The following is a 22,934-nucleotide window of genomic DNA, read 5'->3' as shown; positions in this document are numbered from 1 at the left end:
AGAAGTTTTGAGACTACAATTCCCAGCATCCCTGACCACTGGTCCTTCTAGCTAGGGATCATGGGAGTTGTAGGCCAAAACATCTGGAGTGCTGAGGTTGAGGAAGCCTGGTCAAGAGGCACCCCCCCAGGTGTCTCTAATATCTTATAGGTATCTTCTATTTTATTGGTGATTTCGAAATGGGATCAGCAGGAGGCCCTCTCCTGCAGAGTTGGGTATGTAATGGGAGAGATTTTTATTTTTATTTATTAGTTCAATGTCATGTTTACTGCATGGTAATAGATGGTGACTTGCATGAGATGGTGATTCTTTTCTTGCTTGGTTAATGAATCAGACCCCAGCAGCATCCATTGCCTGAAGATCAAAGCAGTTTGTTGTGTGGTTGCCTGTTAACAAAAAGGCTCATCAGATGTTGACGCTCCATATTCCAGGAAATTGCACACCTACGTTCATGACAAAGGTGTGCTGTGTAAAAGTACACAGATCTCTTGCTCGCTGCTTTGAGTGTCCTGCTATCTGTTTTTCTTTTTTGCAGAACTATCATCACTGCTGAATATGTAGCAAGAAACCATCCCACGTAAAAAAAGTATAGTCACACACACACACACACACACACACACACACACACACACACACACTTAAAAGACAGCCAGCCCAAATCTATGAGAATGATCCTTGGAAGCCCTAACTATTACCAGGAACTACTGGCAGCAAGCATTCCAACTGCGCACTATATTGTATTGTGAATAGAACATCTCAAACGTAGCCCTCGCTGCACCAACTCAAGGCAAAATAGGTTGTGATCTAGTCGCATAGCAACCCAGAGCTCTGAAGGGCAGCCAAGAAAGTAATATTTCAAGAGCAGGAGGTTGCTGAGCACTCTTCCCTCTTTCTCTCCTGTTGTTATCACCCACTGCAATTCATTTGCATCCTTTTTTACTTTCCAGCTCACTGTCAAACCGCAGTTAAGTATGGTTTGCCGCCATTTCCTTTGCTTTTCCTATTATAGCTGCCTATTTTCTGGGACCGCGGGTGATAATTGGCTTGCTTGGGAGATCAATTACCGTATTTTTTGCTCTATAAGACTCACTTTTTCCCTCCTAAAAAGTAAGGGGAAATGTGTGTGCATCTTATGGAGCGAATGCAGGCTTTGCAGCTATCCCAGAAGCCAGAACAGCAAGAGGGATTGCTGCTTTCACTGCGCAGTGATCCCTCTTGCTGTTCTGGCTTCTGAGATTCAGAATATTTTTTTTCTTGTTTTCCTCCTCCAAAAACTAGGTGCGTCTTGTGGTCTGGTGCGTCTTATAGGGCGAAAAATACAGTAAGTAAAGCTGTGCAGGCCAGTCCTGCAGAACTTTTCTCTGGAATAAGTTCTCTGGAATAAGTTCTGCTGAGCTCAAGGTGTGTGTATGTTGGGAGGAGGGAGTTATTCCCAAGTAAGTGTGTGCACATATGTGTGAATGTGCAAACACAGGGAGCTGCCATGGGCTGAGTCTGGCCTTTGGCCCATCTAGCTCAATTCCATCTGCTCTGACAGGCAGAGGCAGTCTCTCCCAGGCCTGACTGAAGATGCTGCCAGGGGCTGAAGCAGGCATGGAGATGCAGGACTTGTAAAAATGGAGGTGACTCTTGATCAGCTAAGGCTGAAGGGCACGCCAGTTTTATTTGTTTAGGATGCTGCTAACAAGCAGACTCCTGTTCAGAGAGGCACCTTGGATGCACCACACACAAAAGAAAAAGGCAGATACGATAACACCAACCCAACAGCATACAGTACACAGAGATCAGTGGCAACTGTAGTTGGTATCAGCACTCTGGCATCAAAAACACCCAGTGGTTGGCACCTGACTTATTTCAAGAGGCAGACTGTTCCACAGAGCAGGAGCCACAACACTGGGGACACTCAGGTGTGATTAACTGTGGTTCCTGCTTTGCTAGATGACCTTGGCAGTCCCTTCCAACTCTACAACTCTACAAAACGGGGATGGGGATTTTTTTTTTTAAAATGGTCTTTTCTCAAGGAGCTGCCACTTTGGGTAGCAGATTTGGAGGCTTCCAAATGACATGTTTATTAAGGATTCATCATGATCCATTTGCAGAGAGACCAGATGACACTGATTATTTAATGGACATTCATTTCCTCTTGCCTGCTGGGAGGTTAGGTGATGATGCATCCAAGCCAGTGTTATCTCCCCTACTTCCCAGTGCACTCCCCACCACTTTCCTTATCACAAAGAAGCCCACCAGATCTCCAGATCCACTGCTAGTTTTTTATATGATTTTTCTTGTATGGTTTCATGAATAATGGGATATTAGGGATGCCATATTTCAAACAGTGAAAATCTGGATGGAAAAGTTGTTGAGCTTTTATTGCCCAAACTTGTTCAGTGTTTTTTTGGCAAATATGCAATACAAATAATAGAAATTGAAGTTTTTGAGCTATTTTTAAGGAAAATCATTAAAAACGACACTGTTGACATGGGTTGCCATGTCTGGATTTTCCCGGACATTTTAAGCGACATTTTTAGCGATTTCTGCCCAGACACTGCTTCAGACTGCAGTATTCCAATAGATCCAGGAAAACCATATAAATATTTGTAATAAAATAAATAACCATGCAGCTTGAATTTGCCAGTATGCAATTGAATCCCACCCACCCACCCTGAAAACAGTGGCAGTTCAGAAGCACCCTTTGTATGCCATGAAAGGATGACAAAGAAGGTTTGGGTTTCATGAGGACAGGTAGCTTGAAAACGACCCAGGGCTTTCTTGCTTTCTTACTTTATTTATTTATTTGAGACAAACTAACAGGAAGGATTCGAAACCGGCGGGACCAGAAATTCACCGAAGACTGGAGTAAATTTACGGATTATTTGAAAAGTATTTGTGACGACCAGATGCCGTTTGTAGGTTTACAAGAAGTTCTGTGAGGAATAAGATAAGAAATGTTGTAAGAATGTAGAAGGAGAGATGATATGTTAAAAGATGTAAAGGCAATATTAAGTTAGGAGTGATTAAGATGGAGGATTATCAGAGGTGCTGATGGAAGTCCAATAAGATTGTATTTGTGATAAACTGTGTGGTATGTTTTATAATTTTATATGATAAAAACCAATAAAAATATATTTTTTTTTAAAAAAATTTATTTGAAACTCGCCTTTTACCATCTCGGAAAACATGGCTATACCGGTATATTTTTCGCGCTGTTCTATGGAGAAAAAGCTTTGGGCCAAAGAGAATGTCAAGGTTACAGAGACCAGAGTTGAACGGAGAAGGAAGGGGGTGCAAACGTGAAATGCTGGAGGTTGCTCCTTCCACGCAGGGGGGCTTAGGCAGTTGTTGAGTGCAATTCTCCAAGGGTTAGCTCAACGTAATGCCCTCAAAGCTCCAGGGCTTAACCAATGGCACCAGAGCTCAAATCAGAGACTTTACATCTACATGTGCTTTAATTTCCTAATTATTCTCAGTGACAATTGGATTACTTGTCTTCTCACTGATAATGAACATTCTTTCTCTGAAAGAGCATGGAGGGGAGAGAATGGGTCATGGCAGGGGCAGTGTTAGGGGGTGGCACAGGGAAACCAAGACCCAGGGCTTGGTAGGAGGCTCTGCTGGGGCACTGGATCTCCTCCCCCTTTGCCCTCCCTTAATTTTTCTGGGGGGGGGGGCGGTAGTTTTGCTAACAGGATGGGTGATAAAACAAAAAAAAAATCCTTCCAGTAGCACCTTAAAGACCAACTAAGTTAGTTCTTGGTATGAGCTTTCGTGTGCATGCACACTTCTTCAGATACACTGAAACAGAAGTTGCCAGATCCTTCTATATAGTGAGAAGGTGGGGAGGGGTATTACTCAGAAGGGTGGTGGGAATGGGTGATTGGCAGATAGCTGTGATGAGCCTGTTGACGACTCTTAACGACTGCAATAGGTCTTACAGGAAAAAGCAAGGGGTGAGAAGGTGAAAAATGGCTTTGTCATGTATAATGAGATAAGAATCCAATGTCTTTGTTCAGACCAGGTCTCTCCATGGGTTTAAGTTTGGTAATGAGTTGCAGTTCAGCAGCTTCTCTTTCCAGTCTATTTCTGAAATTCCTTTGTAGTAAAACAGCTTACAGCTACTTTGAGATCTTGAATAGAATGTCCTGGGAGATTGAAGTGTTCTCCTACTGGTTTCTCTGTCTTGTGATTCTTGATGTCAGATTTATGTCCGTTTATTCTTTGGCATAAGGTTTGGCCTGTTTGTCCATTATAGAGAGCTGAAGGACACTGTTGGCATTTGATGGCATACACAATGTTAGATGAAGAGCAATTAAATAGTCCCGAGATGGTATGTGTGATGTTGTCGGGGCCAGTAATGGTGTTGTCCGGGTGTATGTGGCAGCAAAGTTGGCATCTGGGTTTATTGCAGGCTCTGGTGCCAGTGTCCGTGTTAAGTCTGGTTGTAGGATGGGTGATAAGTGCATTGCAAATCGCCAGTCACCTGACATCTTAATCTTCCCATAGGCATCTCTCTCTATACATTAGTCATGCGCCTATATCCTTTGTCCTTTAAGTACCTGGCAGTGCTCTGGTTCATGGGGAGGGATTGATTTTGAATGGAAAGGTTTTAAAAAAACAACCTGAGGATATTATCAGCATGGGATATACTAATTTATAAGAACATAAGGGGAGCATGGCTGCTGGGTCAGGCCAATGGTCTATCTTGCCCAACGTCCTGTTCTCACAGTGGCCAACCAGATGGCTGAGGAAACCCCTAAGCAAGACCCAAGGACAAGAGCCCTCTCCCCTGCTGTGGTTTCTAGAATTCTGCACTGCTGTCTCCAGCTGTGGGGGCAGAGCATAGCCATTGTGGCTTGTGGCCATGGGTAGCCCTCTCCTGCTCCATGAAGAATTGCCAATCCTCTTTTAAAGTTGGTGGCCATCAATGGCTCCTCTGGGAGCGAGTTCCATAGTTTAACTATGGGCTGTGTGAAGAAGGGTGTTCTTTTCTCTGCCCTGAATCTTCAGGGGTGGGGAACCTCAGAGCCGGGGGACAGATCCTTGTTCTCCTCACTAAAAAAAAATCTCTCCTGCATACACTTTCCCCACACTTAGAATAATTTAATTGTAGAGTTGGAAGGGACCACGAGGGCCATTGGGTCCACCCACCTACAATGCAGGAATATTTTGCCCAATGTGGGGCTCAAACCCACTATCCTGAGACTACGTCTCTCCTGCTCTACCAACTGAGCTATCCACCCCTTACTGGCCCTTGTGTGCTTTCTCCTGGCTGGAATGAAGCCTTGAACTCCAAAAATGCTTCTTGCTTGCCTTGAGGTGTGTGTGTGTGTGTGTGTGTGTGTGTGTGTGTGTGTGTAGAGATTAAAAGGTAAAGGGACCCCTGAACATTAGGTCCAGTCACGGACGACTCTGGGGTTGCGGTGCTCATCTCGCTTTACTGGCCGAGGGAGCCGGCGTACAGCTTTCGGGTCATGTGGCCAGCAAGACCAAGCCGCTTCTGGCGAACCAGAGCAGCGCACAGAAACGCTGTTTACCTTCCCGCCTATTTATCTACTTGCACTTTGATGTGCTTTCGAACTGCTAGGTTGGCAGGGGCAGGGACTGAGCAACGGGAGCTCACCCCGTCACGGGGATTCGAACCGCCGACCTTCTGATCAGCAAGTCCTAGGCTCTGTGGTTTAACCCACAGCGCCACCCGCGTCCCTGTGTGTAGAGATTAAAGGTAAAAGGTACCCCTGCCCATCAGGGCCAGTCGTGACTGACTCTAGGGTTGCGCACTCATTTCGCTCAAGAGGCTGGGAGCTGGCGCTGTCCGAAGACACTTCCGGGTCACGTGGCCGGCATGACTAAGCTGCATCTGGCGAGCCAGCACCAGTGCCGCACACGGAAATGCCATTTACCTTCCCGCTAGAAAGCGGTCCCTATTTATCTACTTGCACTTAGGGGTGCTTTCGAACTGCTAGGTAGGCAGGAGCTGGGACTGAACGACGGGAGCTCACCTCACCGTGGGGATTCGAACCACCAACCTTTCGATCGGCAGGTCTTAGGCTCTGTGGTTTAACCCACAGCGCCACCCGCGTGTAGAGATTAGCCCACTGTTAAAGGCCAAATCAATATTCATTGCTCCTCCTACTTTTGCCTCCAGCCCCACCCATCTGAAGGTCCACAGGTTCACTATCACTACTGTAGGAACATAGAAGAGCCTTCCTGGGTCAGGTCCATCCTATCCCACATCTTGTTCCTCACAGTGTCCCACTAGATGCCCCCAAGGAAAAGCCCAGAAGAAGGACATGAGCACGGCTGCTGTTCTGCTGCTGTTCTCCAATGGCTGGTGCGTAGAGCCCTGGTGCCTCATCCAGGAGGTGGTAGATCGCCATTGTAGCTGGTAGCCACTGATAGTCTCATCCTCCATGCCTAATGTCCCTTTCTAAAATGGTGGCTATCACCACATTCTGTAACGGCCAATTCCATAGTTTCAACTCTACACCAGATCCTCTTAAGAAAACGGGAGACTTTGTGGGGAGTGGGAGAGCTAGAGAACAGACGCTCACAGGTGTTGGGATCTGGGAGTCCACCCATGCGCTCAGAGGTTGCCTTGGGGGGTTTCTCTTGCTTCAACTCCCTCTTGCAACAGCAGAGCCCATCCAGCCTGTCTGTGGTACAAATTGATTTGCAAATTAAGATGCCTGTCTAGAAACCAGTTATGAAGACTGATGTCCGATGGTTTTGGTGAGCCTCTCACCGACAGAAGTGGTGGCAGACTGTCAAAGCTGCTTAAGCTCCTGGGATGACACCTGCTCACACTCTATGAATAGACGCCTTGTGGAAAGCTAGTGCCGGGCAGGTGTCTCGGCGGATATTAGAGACCTAGACGCTGATCCCTGGAGCCTGCAGAATGAGCCATTACAAAGCAAATGGAGTCTTTGGGCTGATAGTGCAATGAGAACAGCAGCCCCCCATGTCTTGCTCTGGGAGATCTAGATGCCCTGTGCTGGGTGCAATGCTGGGTGCAGTACACGTTCCCACATACTTTCTAGTGACTGCGCACATCCCTAGCTTCACCATTATGAGCAACCCAGCCTTTTTGGGAAGAAAAGGGTCTGCCTTTCCCTTCGAGGGCGCCTCCAGCCCATACCAGGAAACATAGGTTTGCACAACCCAAGTGGATTAAAATGCCCTGCCACCCCAGGACAACAAATCCATTGTAAAAAAGAAACTGACTAGGCAGGCGCAGGCATGGCCAAACTTGGCTCTCCAGCTGTTTTGGGACTACAACTCCCATCATCCCTAGCTAACAGGAGCAATGGTGAGGGATGATGGGAATTGTAGTCCCAAAACAGCTGGAGAGCCAAGCTTGGCCATGCCTGGACTAGGGCTACATTGACACCACACATTTAAAGCACTGCAATACCACTTTAAACAGTCACAGCTTCTCCCAAAGAATTCTGGGAGCTGTAGTTTCTTAAGGGTGCTGAGAGTTGTTTTGAGACACCATTCATTTCCCAGAGCTGCAATTCCCAGAATTCCTTGGAAAGAGGGAACCCACAACCAGCACAGGATTTAAGTCTACTGCCTACTGCCCATTTGATGACACCAGGCAAGACGTTTCCCACTTCTGCATCAGGGTGTTGAGTCTATAAGTCAAGCGCAGTCTCCAGTTTGGAGAAACAAACTCCAGTTTGGTTTCCCTTCTACACCATTAATTTGGGGCAGTGTGTTTCATGATCTCATCATGACTCCGTTTAGTGAGCCACAAACTGAGCCTGATAATGCCAATCTCTACGTCTTCCAATGAAAGGCTTAATTAATTTCCTGACTCCAGAGCAAGAGTTACGTTCTTTCTGACTCACCGTCAGTCATGCAGTTTTTCAAGGTGTCAATTAGTGTAATTAGATTTCCCTAATGAATGCTGATTTATGGGATGTGCTGCTCAGTTTTCCATTTTCTGATGCGATAAGGACTAAAAACCTGCATAGCAAGCAGGTGGCCCGATTTGGATTTCACTCACCTCAAGTTTAAAAACCACAAGAAGTCAGACTTAGTCCTATTACGCAGGCAGAGCGGGCAAAATCCAAGCAGTGTCAATGAGGTGCTTTCAGAATGGGTTGCCAGTTTTCTACTGCAGAGCCCAGCCCAGTGGAAGCTCCTTCAAGGCCCATCCATTGATGGCAAGGAGAAACTTAAGGAAGTAGTTGAAGTCATCCTATTGAAGTTAACACACGCTCTCTCCTTTCAATCATTTTGATTCAATGCATGGAAGGTGCAGTGTGAAGATGGTGGACTCTTGGAAGATGGTGGACTCTCCTTCGTTGGAGGTTTTTAAACAGACGTTGGATGGCCACCTGTCAGGGGTTCTTGAGCTGAGATTCCTGCATTGTAGAGGGTTATACTTCATGATCCTTGGGGTCCTTGGGGTCCTTTTCAACCCTGTGAGTATATGGTTTCCCATCCTTCCTCTACCTTCTGATCAGCAAGCCCTAGGCTCTGTGGTTTAACCCACAGTGCCACCCGCGTCCCTTCAAGATCTGCTACCTAACAATAAACAAGCCTGAAGATGCAAGGGATTGAACCACAGACCTTTTACATGCAAAGCTATTGCTCTTCTCTCTGTGTACTCATTCTGCTACTCATATAAACTGATCCTCATCCTCTGTCTTCAGAACAGGTGGGGTTGGGAGTCCTGTTTCTGGTGCAAGATCAGGTTCATTATGGGAGACTCTGGAAGTTTCTTGTTTGGTAGAATCAAGCTTTGCTCTTGCCTGAGATGCATAATAATAATAATAATAATAATAATAATAAGAATAATAATAATAATAATTTGTTTGTTACCAACATCCACAGGAGGGACACGGGTGGCGCTGTGGGTTAAACCACAGAGCCTAGGGCTAGGTCGGCGGTTTGAATCCCTGCGACGGGGTGAACTCCCGTTGCTCGGTCAACCTAGCAGTTCAAAAGCACGTCAAAGTGCAAGTAGATAAATAGGTACCACTCTGGTGGGAAGGTAAATGGCATTTCCGTGCGCTGCTCTGATTCGCCAGAAGTGGCTTAGTCATGCTGGCCACATGACCCAGAAGCTGTCTGCAGACAAACGCTGGCCCCTCGGCCAATAAAGCGAGATGAGCGCTGCAACCCCAGAGTCGTCCGCGACTGGACCTAATGGTCAGGGGTCCCTTTACCTTTTACCAACATCCACAACCTACTGCAAACATAAACATAAATACATTTTGAAAGGGTAACTCTCCTGCTCTTGAAATAATGGCCTGTATGGAAACCTATGAAACTTTCCCAGGCACGTCTGGGGATATCAGTGACTCTCCCTGGAAATTTCTGCATTAACAACCTGTGTTCTGCTACCGAGGCCTTTCTAGAATCCAAGACATCACCCTGCCCTACCAGATCATTAGCACTACGTCATTATATTTAATTAGTCAATCAATTAATGCTTGGCATTTGCATGCCACTTGCTGGCCACACTCTCAGGGTGGCTCAATATTAATGTGTGAGCAATGCAGTGTCTACTCAGAATTCATCCTATCTGAACCCTGCAGGACTTACTCTGAGGTAGGGATGGGGGAGGAATTGAATTCCATTCACATTAAAAGCTGAATCCATCAAATTCACACTTTCAGTAACAGCATGAGAGCTGAGCCGTCCTTCAATATTTGCACTTACCTGAACTTTGCAATGGAGTTCTCCAGCTTAGCACTGTTTGTGAAAATGCATATAATATTAGGGTGAAATATGCATTCAAAGGAATATATGGGTGGAAACAATATGTAAGAATTCATTATATTAGGGGAAAATCCTTGCAAAAATGTACACATTGGTCAAAACTACGTATGATTCCCAGCATCCTAGTTCCCAGGATTCTTTCATGCTTTGAAGGTGTGGTGTGAATGTGACCTAATCCCCTTTGCAAGCTTTTTTTCTCCTTTGCAATTTCAGTGCGGCCCCTTGTAGAACTCAGCAGGGACCAGGATGGGGACAAACCTAGAATTAGTTGGCTCTGCCTGCCATTGGCTCTTCTGCCACCTACTGCTGACCTCCTGCATTACACCCCACCATTCCTCATGAGCACCAGCCACCATGGGTTGCTGGGACACAACAGCTGGAGAGAGATCCTGCACTCCTATCCTGTTTGTGGGCTTCCCAAAGGCATTTTGTTGGCCACTGTGGGCTTCCACCTCTGAATCCTGCCCAGATATTACTTAGGGTGCCAAAAAACTGCACGAAATTGGACATGCTAGAACTGTAAACACTGACAAACCTGGACCTATTTAGAGAGGTGTTTACAGGGTGGTGCACATTTTCCAAAGGGTGTTGCAGGGGAGCTGCTGCATATTCCTGACTAGGCGCCAAGAAAGGGCAGTTTCCTTTTTGGCAGGTGCAAATTAGATCTTTTTTCCCCCTCGCACCGTGAAAGAGGTAAGGAGTTACAGCAAGAAAAACAAACAAGAACGCAAATGCTTTCATAGAGATTTGGAAATTAGGCTGTACAAAGAGGATCTGTTGTCAAGGATAAACGTGACTGCCACATCAGTCCTAAGTGTGAACAGTATTGGCTAAGAAAGGTATTTTCATGAACAACTTAACGTAAGATAGCACAGATTGCTCTTTGTTTCCCTTTCCCACTGGCTCTCAACATCTTGCTTAAGGTGTGAAGCAAATAGAGCTGTTGATTCTGCAACAGTCAGAACCCTGGAGGCTACCAAGCCCAGCCATGTCCACAGTCTTTGGCCAGGAGTGGGGTTGTTGAGCTCCAGCTTCCATCAAGCCCAGCCAGCAGGGATGAAGGGAGCTATAGCCCAAGAAAATCTGGAGGACCACAGGTCAGCCATCGCTACCTTCGACCTTTAGACCTCCATAGGGGAATACACAAACCAAGACATAGGGTGAGGACATTGGTGGCAGCAGCCACAGCAGGCCAAGGTATTCACCTGACTTTGCTGCTTGTATTTAATAATAATAATAATAATAATAATAATAATAATAATAATAATAATAATAAAAAATACCCCAGCCACTCTGGGCAGCTTCCAACTGAATATTAAAAACAATACAGCATCAGACATTAAAAACTTCCCTAAACAGGGCCACCTTCAGTTGTCTTTTAAAAGTAAAATAGTTGTTTATTGCCTTGACATCTGCTGGGAGGGCGTTCCACAGGGCAAGCGCCACTACCGAGAAGGCCCTCTGCCTGGTTCCCTGTAACCTCACTTCTCGCAGCGAGGGAACTGACAGAAGGCCCTCGGCACTGGACCTCAGTGTCTGGGCTGAACGATGGGGGTGGAGATGCTCCTTCAGGTATACAGGACCAAGACCGTTTAGGGCTTTAAAGGTCAGCACCAACACTTTGAATTGTGCTCGGAAACGTACTTACGAGCAGATTTTGCTAAGCTGGTTACTGAATCACCCATTGGTCATGCTCTTCTCTGTTTCATGCACACTACCCACTTCTTTGTTTCTCCCCCATCTTGTGTCCATCATGGATAGTGTGTGTAGGGTTCTCCTGCAGCTTTCCATCCTGGCAACCTGACCTGGACAGGCTTAGCCTCATGGACATTGCTTTATAGCTGGGGGAGGGAAACTGTGGTCCTCCGGACGTTGTTGGACAACAACATCCCTACCATCCCTGACTTTTATGGCTCAGAATCCATTTGGTCAGGCAGATGAATTGGCCTTGCAAGTTCATATGCAATAAGATCAACTAGTCCAGCAGGCCGGTAGTTCACAAACATTCTATGAGTTGGAATATAACAATAAAAGTGCTAGCATATGCTAAGCTAAGCGGAGTCGAGTATAGTTTCAAATTGGATGGTTGAGATTCCAGCATGGTGGGAGGTTGAACTAGATGACCCTTGATGGATAATCTTTGGCAGTGATTTTTTTCTGGGGGGATGCAGAGGTATGCATACCCCTAAACATTTTGTGAATATAAGTTTGGCCTCATTGAGGGGCAGTATTTCAATATGAGTAGGGAAATGAGAGTGCCCCTAAACATTTTTTAGGGGGGGGGAAGCACTGGTATGGCACCCTGAGTGAGGCCAAAATTTGGCACCCCAAATGAATCTTCTCAATGGTGGATCTTCTTAATTCTTCACCCTTTCGGCTTAGTGCCCTGGGTGTGGGCACCACCTGAACCGCCCTAAATCTGGCACTGCCCTCAGGGTCCCTTTCAACTCTACCATTCTGTGATTCTGTTTGCATTTTGGCTGAGGCACCTCTGTTTACTGAGGCATTCAAATAACAACATAGTGTCCTCCATGATTCTTTGAAGGAGTCAACGTATGCCAGGACTGTACCACTTTAGTGTGCAGGACAGGATGAGCAAATGCTTCAAAACACTCACATGAGATGTGCATATATAGCAACTAGCAGGTCAGGGAAATGGCTAGGATAACAGACTTGCTAGTTTACTAAGTGCAGGGATTATTGATTTATTGGTAGCATGTGACTGAACCAGGACTGACCACCTCATTGGGATATTCACCTCTCCTTCCTTCCTTCCTTCTTTCAGAGCAGACTTCTCTACCCCCTTCCCTCTCTCCACATATTGCGTTCCTGATGAAGTGCTGGGGCTGCTTTTCGCCAGACAAGGAGGCCTTTGGGTGATTCCAACAGCTGTAAGGGGGACTGAGCCCACATGGCAGATGTTTGCCATTCAAGCTGCTTCATCCCCCCCCCCCCATTCTTCTTGGCTGTTCTTGACTGACAGCCGGCGTGTGTTTCATGCGACATAAACCATATTATTACACAGGCTTCTTTAAAAATATATATATCATTATTGAAACATTTTCCTGGACCCTTTCAGAGAACTCTGATCACGTCTGTGAGTTTTGCATGAGGCTGTGGCGTGTTCTTGACCAGTTTATTCTCCCAGTTCTGGGCAGCCAAAGCAGACTCCAAGCTGATGGTCGGAAGCTCTGGGACTGGAGATTAAAACAAATGTTTGCTCCAGACCTGGACCCAGGGCACTTTCACAAAGAATGTCTCAATGCTTTGTTGAAGCCAAGGTCTCCTCTTGGTTAGCCTTCTGCCAGATGTGCAAGAGCCTGCTGCAGTAACGCCGGGCAAGCACCTCTCTCCTTTATTGTTCCTTCTCAGATCCAATGGCTTGGCCACAGCATTAATGGCAGGGTTCAGACCTAAACCCCAGAAGTAAATAATGGCACAAAGGGTTCAAATCACTTCACAAACACAATATTGCAGAAGGTCTGTAAGATAAGGCAGTGCAGTTCCTGCAGATGTGAAACTGAGAGCATAGTGCAGCAGTTGCCAATGTGATGCCCTCCAGATGTTGTTGGATTTCAGCTCCCAACCACCCTGACCACTGACCATGCCGGCTGGTGCTAAAAGAGCTGCAGTCTAACAAGATCCCAAGGGCTTGCTAGCTAGGGATTTTGTGGCCAAGGTGAGCCGTGACCCAGGGATCACCTGACTCCTAGCTCATGCCAGCGTTTCCCCACAAGACATCATCAAATTGCAGAGCTGGAAGGGACCACAAGGGTCATTTAGTCCAGCCCCTTGCGATGAAGGAATCATTTGCCCAAGGTTAGACTTGAACCCATGATCTTGAGATTAAGGACCATGCTCCACCAAGAAGCACGTTTCAGTGCTCAAAGTATTGGGAGTGGGGAGGTGGTGGTGAGGCACTTAATGCAATTCACAGTCCTCATTCCCCAAGGCTTTTCATTTCTAGGAAATTTGTGCCCTGCTCTTTATCCTTCTCAAAACAGCAGCTCAGGGATACCACAGAAGGTAACCCTCCTCCTCCGTAATTCCAGCCCTTGCTCACCTCAGATTCCCTCTTGCTTTTGGTGTGGTGTTTAGGTGTTGCCAAGGCTCCTAGGAGCCAATTCCTAGAGGCCGAGGTCCCTTTGCCCCCAATAAAATATTTGAGGGGGTGCCTCCCCCCAAGTTGATGAGCATAGCCATTCAAATGGTGCGTGTATGCCACATATTGTGATCGATTATGTGGGGCGGGGCTTACCTGCCCCTCCCCAATATTTTATTCAAGTTGGCACCCCTGCTAAGGCTGGAGGGAATGTGTGTGTGTGTGGGGGGGGGCAACTGAAAGGCACATCTCTCATTCAGAGCAAGTTTTGCCATTCTGTTCAAAGTCCAACTGAAGTCTCCAGTGTGAAAGCTGAAGTCGAAAGCTTGCCATATGTCCTCTTTTTCCAGGACACACCCTCTTTCTCATGAGTAGAGTCGTCATCCATAGTTAAAAGAAGAAGTTGGCGAATGCGTCCTCTATTTTGCTTTTCAAAATATGGCAACCCAACTTGCACATATGAGCATTTAGGGTTGTCTCCAAAGCTCAGAGCAGTCCATTTGAAATTAATGGCCATGATTCCCTTGGGTTAATTAATGTAAATGGGTTTAGCACTACTACTAGGGCCTGCCTGCCACCCCTGCTTCTGTGGCTCACCAAACCCTCTTAACCCCACTCCATGCCAAATCCCTCCCCCAACCCCCCTCTGCTCCTTTCAGCTGAGAAAGGCCGAATGAGGTGCCTTGCCTAAGACTCCCTAAGTTCTATTTTATTCACCTTAGAGGCGACATTTGAACCCGGGTCCTCGACATCAGTTATTGGGGCATTTCTATTGCCGCTGAGCATTCTGGTCAGTCATACTTTTGCAAGCGCATGTCACCCCCCCCATCCCTGCCTTGAAACAAAAGGCACTTTGAAGACCCGAAAGGACCCTTAAGAATAAAATTGAAGAGGAACCCTGTGCCCAGCCTCTCATGGGCTGAGCCAGAGTCCAGCTATCAGCTTGAGGACCAGCCGGGCTTCGCCCCTTAAGCTTCTGAGCTGAGGGAGCAGCAACCTCCGCTCCTTCGACGCGTCAGCCTAAAATCCTCCAGCCTTAAGACTCCACCGGACTCTTCGCCAGCTGCCGCCGCCTTTGCTAAAACGGATGTGCAGGCAGGGCTGAAATCCTCTTCTGAATTGGCCCTTCGCTTGTAACTGACAAACGGCCGGCCGAGACTGGAGTCGCGGCTTGTCGATTTCACGCGCAAGAAACTGACCTCAGCTCAGAGGGGGATCCCCGCGCACAGCGGGAACGCGCGCAGAAATGTTTCCACAACTCTTGTTATTCCGTCTCCGTTGAGAAGCGCCAAAGACGCTTCGTCTTCTCCCAGCTCAGCTGTTTCTGTTTCATTCTTAAAATCAGAGCAGCAACAACAGCTATTAATATTTTACTACAACAACAACATTTTTTTAAAATAAACTTGTCGCTGGGCGTGCGAACGCCCCCCCCCCCCGTCGCTAAATTAAAAACAAAAGTCTAAATCATCTCTCGAAAACTGTCCGGTTTATTTTATTCATTATTATTCATTCTACACACCGCTTGATTGTAAACCAACAACAACAACTTCCAAGTGGTTTACAAAGAGAGAGCGAGAGAGAGAGAGAGATAAAGCAATAAAATAAACACTAAGGAAAAATTAACAATTTAAAACTTTCGGAAAGTTAAAAGAACAATAGGTTAACAATAGATTAAAACTCGCATCGACTTCCTAAACATCTGGGGAGACACGTGGAGGTATCGCTTGGCCTTTTATTAGGTCCCTACTTCCCTAAAATTCCTTGTATTTGCTGATGGCTCCCTTTGCGTCCTGGGAGTCAATAGGACTACGCCAGTGTAAATGGGAATATGCGCGCGCCTGTGTTTCCACTACGCTGGATTCGCATTGCCCAGACAGGCGAGTGTCCTTGGGCAGCAGACCCAGGAAAGGGAACTTCTCTTGCGCAAGCACCTCTGGAATGAATTCCTCATTTCTCCTACTTGGTCCAAATTTCAGGTTTTGTCTGGATGCTAGGACATTTCCGGTCCCAATTTTTTATTCCTGGAAATCAAGCTTGTGCGAGGACTGCAACCCGGGTTTGTTCATGTTTAAAAACCTGGTCAGAGCTCCAAAGTATTTCAATGAACATTTTTTGCGCGAACACTAATTAATATTTGCAGAAGTTTTCCATCTAGGACGACTAACTTGCCCTTAGATGCAATCCTACCTTCGCGGTTCTCTTTGGTTGAACGCCAAAACCGGTTTTATGAAGGTCACCCTCATTTAAAAGAACAAAAGAAATAAAGAATAGATTAACTAATATAAAGGCAGGCTCAGTGTCAGGATCTCATCCGGCTTAATTTGGCGGGGGGCGGGGAGGCTGCGCGGAACCGAAGTGCTCTTTTCCCTCTTCTTTAATGAAAGTTTTTGGTGAGCAAAGGAAAAAATAGAAGACTAACGAACAAGCCTGGACTCTGGGGAGGGAGAGTTGCAGGAGAGGATGCTTTTCAGCCCCGGGCCCCGATCCTCGACTTACAAAGTGACACGGATGTCCAGAAAGCAGCCCTCCAAGGAAGCACGCTTGGGGAGAGAACAAAGCAATCCTCAATGGGTCTGCAGCTAAGTAAAGCTTCTCAGGGAACACGCTTGGGATGAGAAGAAGGAACTTTTCGGGCCAGTACTATCTGGGCGCGTAAATTCGCCTCTCCTCACGTGCTTTCCCTGTGATCTCGGTGGCCTTTTGTGGTTGTTGTGCTCTGTGATGTTAGATGCGACACGTCGGGTGCTACTAGCCAACGTCAGTCCGACTCAGAGGAGACCCATGGAAATGACTGGGCAGTAATTTAACATTAAGGTTCCACTCAATTTCAACGGGTCCGCTCTCTGAGTAAAAACTTCCTTGGCTGTCTGTCACCCGCTGGCTTTGGTTTGCGCGGGCGCGAGACAAGGGAGTCAGGACCAGATCCCATTGGGATCCAGTGGGGCGTTCTGTGTCCTGGGGATGCCAGCTATGCATGGCACACACCTCCCTGGGAGTAAGCCCACTGAAGACAGTGGTACTTTTCTCAGAAGTAAGAGTTGGGTTTCACCTGTCCCCTTCCCTTCCTACCGGAGGTGGTGGTTGACTTCTGCTGGGTGACCCCCAACCCGCCCAGATCCTTGCCAGTCCTCGCAACAGGGATCATCAGCATATCACGGGATCTCGCTTTATTACACGACAGGGTTTGATTTTTTTTTTTTTATAAAGCTTTTGTTTTGCTTTTAAAAATAATTTGGATGTGGTGCATTTTAAATCCATATGCATCTATTATTATTATTATTATTATTATTATTATTATTACTACTACTACTACTACTACTACTACCCCCCCCCCATTTTTTTCATTGCAAGGAGCCATTATAAAAGAATTTGGATGTGGTGCATTTTAAATCCATATGCATCTATTATTATTATTATTATTATTATTATTATTATTATTATTATTATTATTATTACCCCCCATTTTTTTCCATTGCAAGGAGCCATTATAAACCAGCAGTGGTGACTATGGTTCCTTTTCCAGTTCCATGTCGCTGAATCCCAGCCCTGTCCCGAGCTGTTTCGATGCGACAGAATGGGACTTTGCTGATTTCCATGTGGTAGTTTTGCATTTGTCGCGGAGCATGTTGTTTTGACGCTCCTGGAGAGCCCAGTGGGGCCATTAAAAAATATGAAGGTAGATTCAGAAAAGGGGAGCGGAATTCACAGAGAAAAAATATATGAGCGCAAAACTTCACAGTCGAAGAGGACATTATTGATTTATAGGAAAAAATAATCCATAGCGTTAGGAAATTTGTTATATTATAGTAGAGGACCCAAAGCTACCTATTTATGAGAAGAGCTCGAAATTGTTGCTGTGAATTTATAGGTCTCTGAGTACTATTTTACGCATGGAAACCCACGGAAGACAATGGCAACTCCCCCAGCGTAAAGATTCGCCTGCAAAAGAAAAAATGCGATGGAGGCATAGATCTATAGATCGATGGTGATATTACAACGGATATATTACGAACCACGTTATTCCTCACTTTTGCAGACACTGAAATGTTTGGATTGCTATTGTGCGGTCAGCATAACTTTAGGAGAAAGGAAATTTAAAAATTAGCAACGTAGTCCTCTGGGATATATTCATTGCATTTAGGCGAACATGAATAACTTCCTGTCTCCCGGGGGCTCAGAGAGCTTTAAAGCAGCCCCCCCCCCAACCTATATCTATGCCCCCAACTCCCATTACATTCGTAGCCGAAGACTCTGCTCGCTTTCCTGGGTCTAACCCCCGCCCCCCGGATATAAGGGGGCTCACTTCCAGTTGCACATTAACATATCTTAAGAAGCAGTGCTGCAATCCTAAACGTGTCTACTCCGAAGTAAGTCCCTCTGGGTTCAGTGGAGCTTCCTCCCAGGGCATAGCTGTCAACTTTTCCCTTTTCTTGCGAGGAATCCTATTCGGAATAAGGGAATTTCCCTTTTAAAAAAGGGAAACGTTGACAGCTGTGTCCCAGGGAACTGCGTCTGGGATTGCAGCCTAAAGGACTTGGGGGAGGGGGGGGGAGACCAAACGAGTCAAAAGGTCCCTTTCTGAGGCATCCAAGTGAAAAGTGATCTGGGGGCTCAGTCGATCCCATTCCTTCCCCACCAACAAAACAGAGACGAGCGACAACATCCCCGATATTTTATTTGGGTGCTATTTGTTTCTTTGCTTGTTCACTTTGCTTAAGCCGTTTTATTCGCTCCTTGCCTTGGGAAGTTTTACACAGGAAGGCAGGATCCAAATATTGTCAGATGCCTAAATTGTACAGGGCAGGTATCCTGAGCGTATCCGTTCGGGAGGAGCCGGCCTCGCTGTTTTCAGCGCAGTTTACTCGCGAGTAGGTGTGTCTGCGGCTGCAGGCGAAGATCGAGCACACACACTCCCGCCAGCACTGAAGGGCCTGACACAGCGCAGACCGCAGCTCCAAAGGAAGGTTCACAAGAGACGAAGAGCTTCGCGGGTCCGAAAGACTGCGAAAAACTCGGGCGAAGCGCCCCTGGCCCTGTCCGAGCCCGGCAGGGAAGGCGGATCCGGGCCGAGGTTGCTGGAATAATGCGCGCTTCTTGGGGGACACTTTGCATACGAGTTTCTGAAAGGGTTTATTTCGTTACTATTGGAGAAGTCTGCGTTGAAAACGCGCAGCCTGAGGGAAAGTACCTTGGCTCACAGAAATAGCTCTTCCAAAGAAGGGTGTGTGTGTGTGTGTGTGTGTGTGTGTGTGTGTGTGTGTGTGTGTTTAAAACCCAAAAACTACACATATATAAGGCGCCAGGAGAAAACATTCCTCCGCGATCAGGCCCTCAGCCATTAATAATCTTTGGCTTTTTAATGGTTTCCCCCCCCTTCTAATTTTGAACTGAGTTTATCTGGTTGTGTTTTATATTGTTAAATCGCTTTGAAATAGTGTCACACCACGCAAAGAAATATAATTCATAATAATGATATATTCAGTAATTAATGACAGTTCGCCTTGGCACAGAACGAGGCGTGGCACGATGGTGAAAGCAACTCGTAGAGCTGCAAGGGCCGCGATCCCCGGGAAAGAAGAAATGACAAGTCCTCAACATCAAGCGGACACCCAGAGAGAAGGAAAAGACAGAGGTTCCGCGGCTGTGGTTTTTTGCTTTTCTATTTTACGCCGCGGATAGTTGCAAGGAAGCCTAGCGACGTCTGCAATTTTATCTTATTTTTTATAATTTTTCATTAGCGGGAAGTGCAAAAGATAACTTACAGCAGCACCCTTTACAGCGCGCATAAAATTTTTATTTTTTGTTTTCCTACACTCTTCTTCTTTTTAGTGGCATCTGCAGTGGTGGGTGGATGGATTTAAAACAAATCAAACTGAGGCATCAAAGGCCCCGAGGAACAAAATCCCTGGGGGCGGGGGAGAGAAGAGGCCAAGGAGTTTAAATAACAAGAAGAACAATAATTCCGAAGTTGAAAATCGACAGCCTTTTTTTTCTTTTTCTTTCTTGCCAACCGGCGAGCAGAATTGAAAGAGAGGAGAAAATGCAAGGGTCGCCACGTCTTGGGTTTGCTGCCGGTATTGGTTACTCCCCATCCCAAATAAATTGCGCCTTAGCGAGCCTCATTGACCGGGGGCAGATTCAGGGAGAAACGGGTCTTGCGGCAAGCTGGATCTCCCTTGACTGGCTCCTTAGTTCTTCCCTGCTCTTAGAGGGCGGAAATCTCTTTTAGAGACTGAATCCCTCAGACACCACCGCAAAGGTGAGGGCAGCAGGACTCAGATTCACCTCAGATCCAGCTGCTCTTTGTGATGTTCTTAGCGTTGGGTGTATCAACTCAGATCTAACAAAACCGACGTGAATATACTAAGAATGTTCTCAAAAGGATATATTATATCTTGGCAAAATCATGTCAGCACCGCAAGTACAATTCGATGGGCTCCGGAAGACCCTGCAAGCGACCCCGCTCCAGGCCACAAGGACGTGTTTCCCTGTCCCGAGCCCGCGCGCAGACTCCGGACGCTGCGTCGACTTTCCAAAGCAGGGAGCGATCGGATCGCAGCCGTGGTTGGAAGTCCCGGGGCTTAACGAGGGAGGGATGGACAGAGCAAGCCCTGGCACGCTTACTCCAAAGTAGACCTCAGTGTGCGCAATAGAGGTTCCCACCCCTCAAATCAGTGTCTGCAGCCTCCAGCACCCGCTCCGGGGCCGCGCAAAGCGAGTCAAGCGCCGCTGACATCGGAGCGAACGCGCGGAAGGGAAGACCAGGGTTTGCAGCTGGGAAGAGCCCAGATATTTTCAGACGGGTGACTGAGCTTCCTTGGAGATCGCTGGGACCCTGTGTGGCGTGTGTGTGTGTAAACAAATTATAAGAGTTCGAAGGGACACCAAGGGTCATCTAGTCCACCCAACCCCCGCAAGGCAGGAACCGGTGCGGAATAACCTCGAGGACATTTCGGATCGCGCTGCTGGCCCCGTCTAAACGCGCTTTGCGAAAGTTTCCCGAACTTCGCAGACGGAGCGCTCCTTCTCGCCTGAACGGGTTGGGGATGTTCAGATTTGAGGAAGAGGAGGAGGAGGAGGAGGAAGGCATTCACGTCCGTCCGTCCCCCGTCCCCCCCAGCCAGCCAGCCAGTCGGCCAGCCAGCCTAAGCTAACCCAAGGCCTTGGCGCCCTTCCAGCTGGAGAAGGGAGGGAAGCAGTCCTTAAAATAGCAAGCTCTGCCTGCCCGGGCGTCCCAGGCCCGAACAATGGGGCGCTGCGAAGGGGGTGGGGGTGCGGACTTGATTGACAGCCGGCTTGTCCTCCGAAGGCGCGGCGGCTTATATAGAGGCTGGAGGTGGGGAAGGCAGAGCTAGAGAGACAGAGACAAGCCGGGAGGGAGGCTGGGTGCGGGCGAGAGGGAGTCACAGAGCCAGGCGCAGCGGGAAGGCGGATCCCTGGATCTCCTAGCCAGGCGATCTCCTCCGGCCAGCCTCTTCTCTCTCTTTTTGGCTAGAGCTGCCAGCCTCCGCCTACCCCCCCCCCCCAGTTCCGGCCAAACTCCGTTCCCCTTCCCCGGCGCGCTTCGTTTTCCTCCGCCCTCCTCGCCGCGCTTTCCTCGGGGAGTCCTCGCTCGGCGCTCCAGCCATGCACTGCCAAGCCGAAGCCCGGCTGGCTCCCCCGGGGCCGCTGAAAGCAACCAGGCGGCGCTACAAGACTTTCATGATCGACGAGATCCTGTCCAAGGAGACGTGTGATTACTTCGAGAAGCTCTCGCTCTACTCCGTCTGCCCGGCGTCGCTCATCGTCCGGCCAAAACCCCTCCACTCCTGCTCCGGTAAGAACCGCTGCCGGGATTCGCCCTTGCCGCCCGCCAAGGGGACCCTTTGCTGCTTTGCCCTCTCCAGGCGAAGGAAGTGGTAGAAAAGTTTGAGGAGGAAGGGGAAGCCTTCTTTGGGGAGCCTCACATTTATCACTCCTGTTGCCGTTGGGGTTTACACCATTTTTACAACATATAATTAGCATATTATAAATTATATTTATATGTATTTTTACATATAAATTACATTTTTCTTTTTTTAAAAAAAAAGTATTTAAAAGGAGAAACAAACTTATCAAGACATGAAGTGATAGATATATGTTGTAAACAGCCCCGTGATCTCTGGATGAACGAGTGGTATATAAAGTTAATAAATAACAATAACTAAGAATTAAACTTGACCTACCCCCTCCTCACCTGGGAGTAAGCCTCGCTGCATTCAATAGCTAGGATTGTGCTGGTGAGGACAGCACTGTGTGCCAGAAAATAAATAATTGGAAGCTACTTTGAGCAATGCAAACCCCTTGGAAAGGTGGAATAAAGAACACTTGGAATAAAATAAATTAAATTCATGTTCAAAGTCAGTGAAACCTGCTTTGATATGTCCATAGCTGTCAACTTTTCCCTTTTCTTGCGAGGAATCCTATTCGGAATAAGGGAATTTCCCTTTAAAAAAGGGAAACGTTGACAGCTATGGATATGTCCTGCTGGTGAGGAAGAAACAACATGTTGTGTCCACAAGTTTTCCAAGCATGAGCAACCCCACCCCCCTTGAAAAATCAGCACAATCAGTCAGATTGCAGTTAGGATAATTCCACCGGTTAGGGACTGGCAACTGGAGACCCCAGGCTGAATCTGGCCCTCTATAAAAAAGTGCCTGACCCAACAAGCTGTTGGTGACCCAGGTGTGTGGAGGGCCCAGTGGCTGGTGGGCAATAAGATTTACCGGCGGTTCATGGTGGAAGATGTGGATCGAGGCCTCACCACCATCTCCAAAGTTTCATAGAATCACAGAATTGTAGAGTTGGAAGGGACCTTGAAGATCATCTAGTCCCACCCCCTGCAATGCAGGAATACGCAGGTGTCCCACACGGGGTTCGAACCTGCAACCTTGGCGTTATCAGCGCCACGCTCTAACCAACTGAGCCATGCAGTCCCATAGAATTCTTTCCAGAGCAGGGCCATATGAAATCCAATTATTTTGGAGAAGGCGATTTCTGAGTGGCCAAATCCTCAATTCCAGTTTGAGCTTCTGCCCTCAAAGCAGAGAGCTGCTCTGTTGACACCTCCTGCTCATTCCAGCGG

General features: G+C 47.4%; 1 protein-coding gene and 1 non-coding gene across 2 annotated transcripts in view; one reads left to right on the top strand and one right to left on the bottom strand.

The window, feature by feature from the left end:
- Positions 1-21,000: 21,000 nt before the first annotated feature.
- BARX2 (BARX homeobox 2) overlaps positions 21,001-22,934 on the top strand; it is a 41,523-nt gene continuing 39,589 nt past the window's right edge. The window contains exon 1 of the mRNA XM_028708674.2: positions 21,001-21,647. Within this exon, the coding sequence (XP_028564507.2) occupies positions 21,458-21,647 (190 nt within the window). The 5' untranslated portion in view covers positions 21,001-21,457. The remainder of the gene's footprint in view (positions 21,648-22,934) is intronic.
- Positions 22,712-22,781, bottom strand: TRNAI-GAU (transfer RNA isoleucine (anticodon GAU)). Its single transcript has one exon. It is a non-coding gene; the product is annotated as a tRNA-Ile (tRNA).

Source organism: Podarcis muralis, chromosome 15 (genome assembly GCF_964188315.1).
Source record: "Podarcis muralis chromosome 15, rPodMur119.hap1.1, whole genome shotgun sequence".
NCBI lineage: Eukaryota > Metazoa > Chordata > Lepidosauria > Squamata > Lacertidae > Podarcis > Podarcis muralis.
Note: the sequence above shows the minus strand (reverse complement) of the source record. Positions and strands in the feature narration are given on the sequence as shown.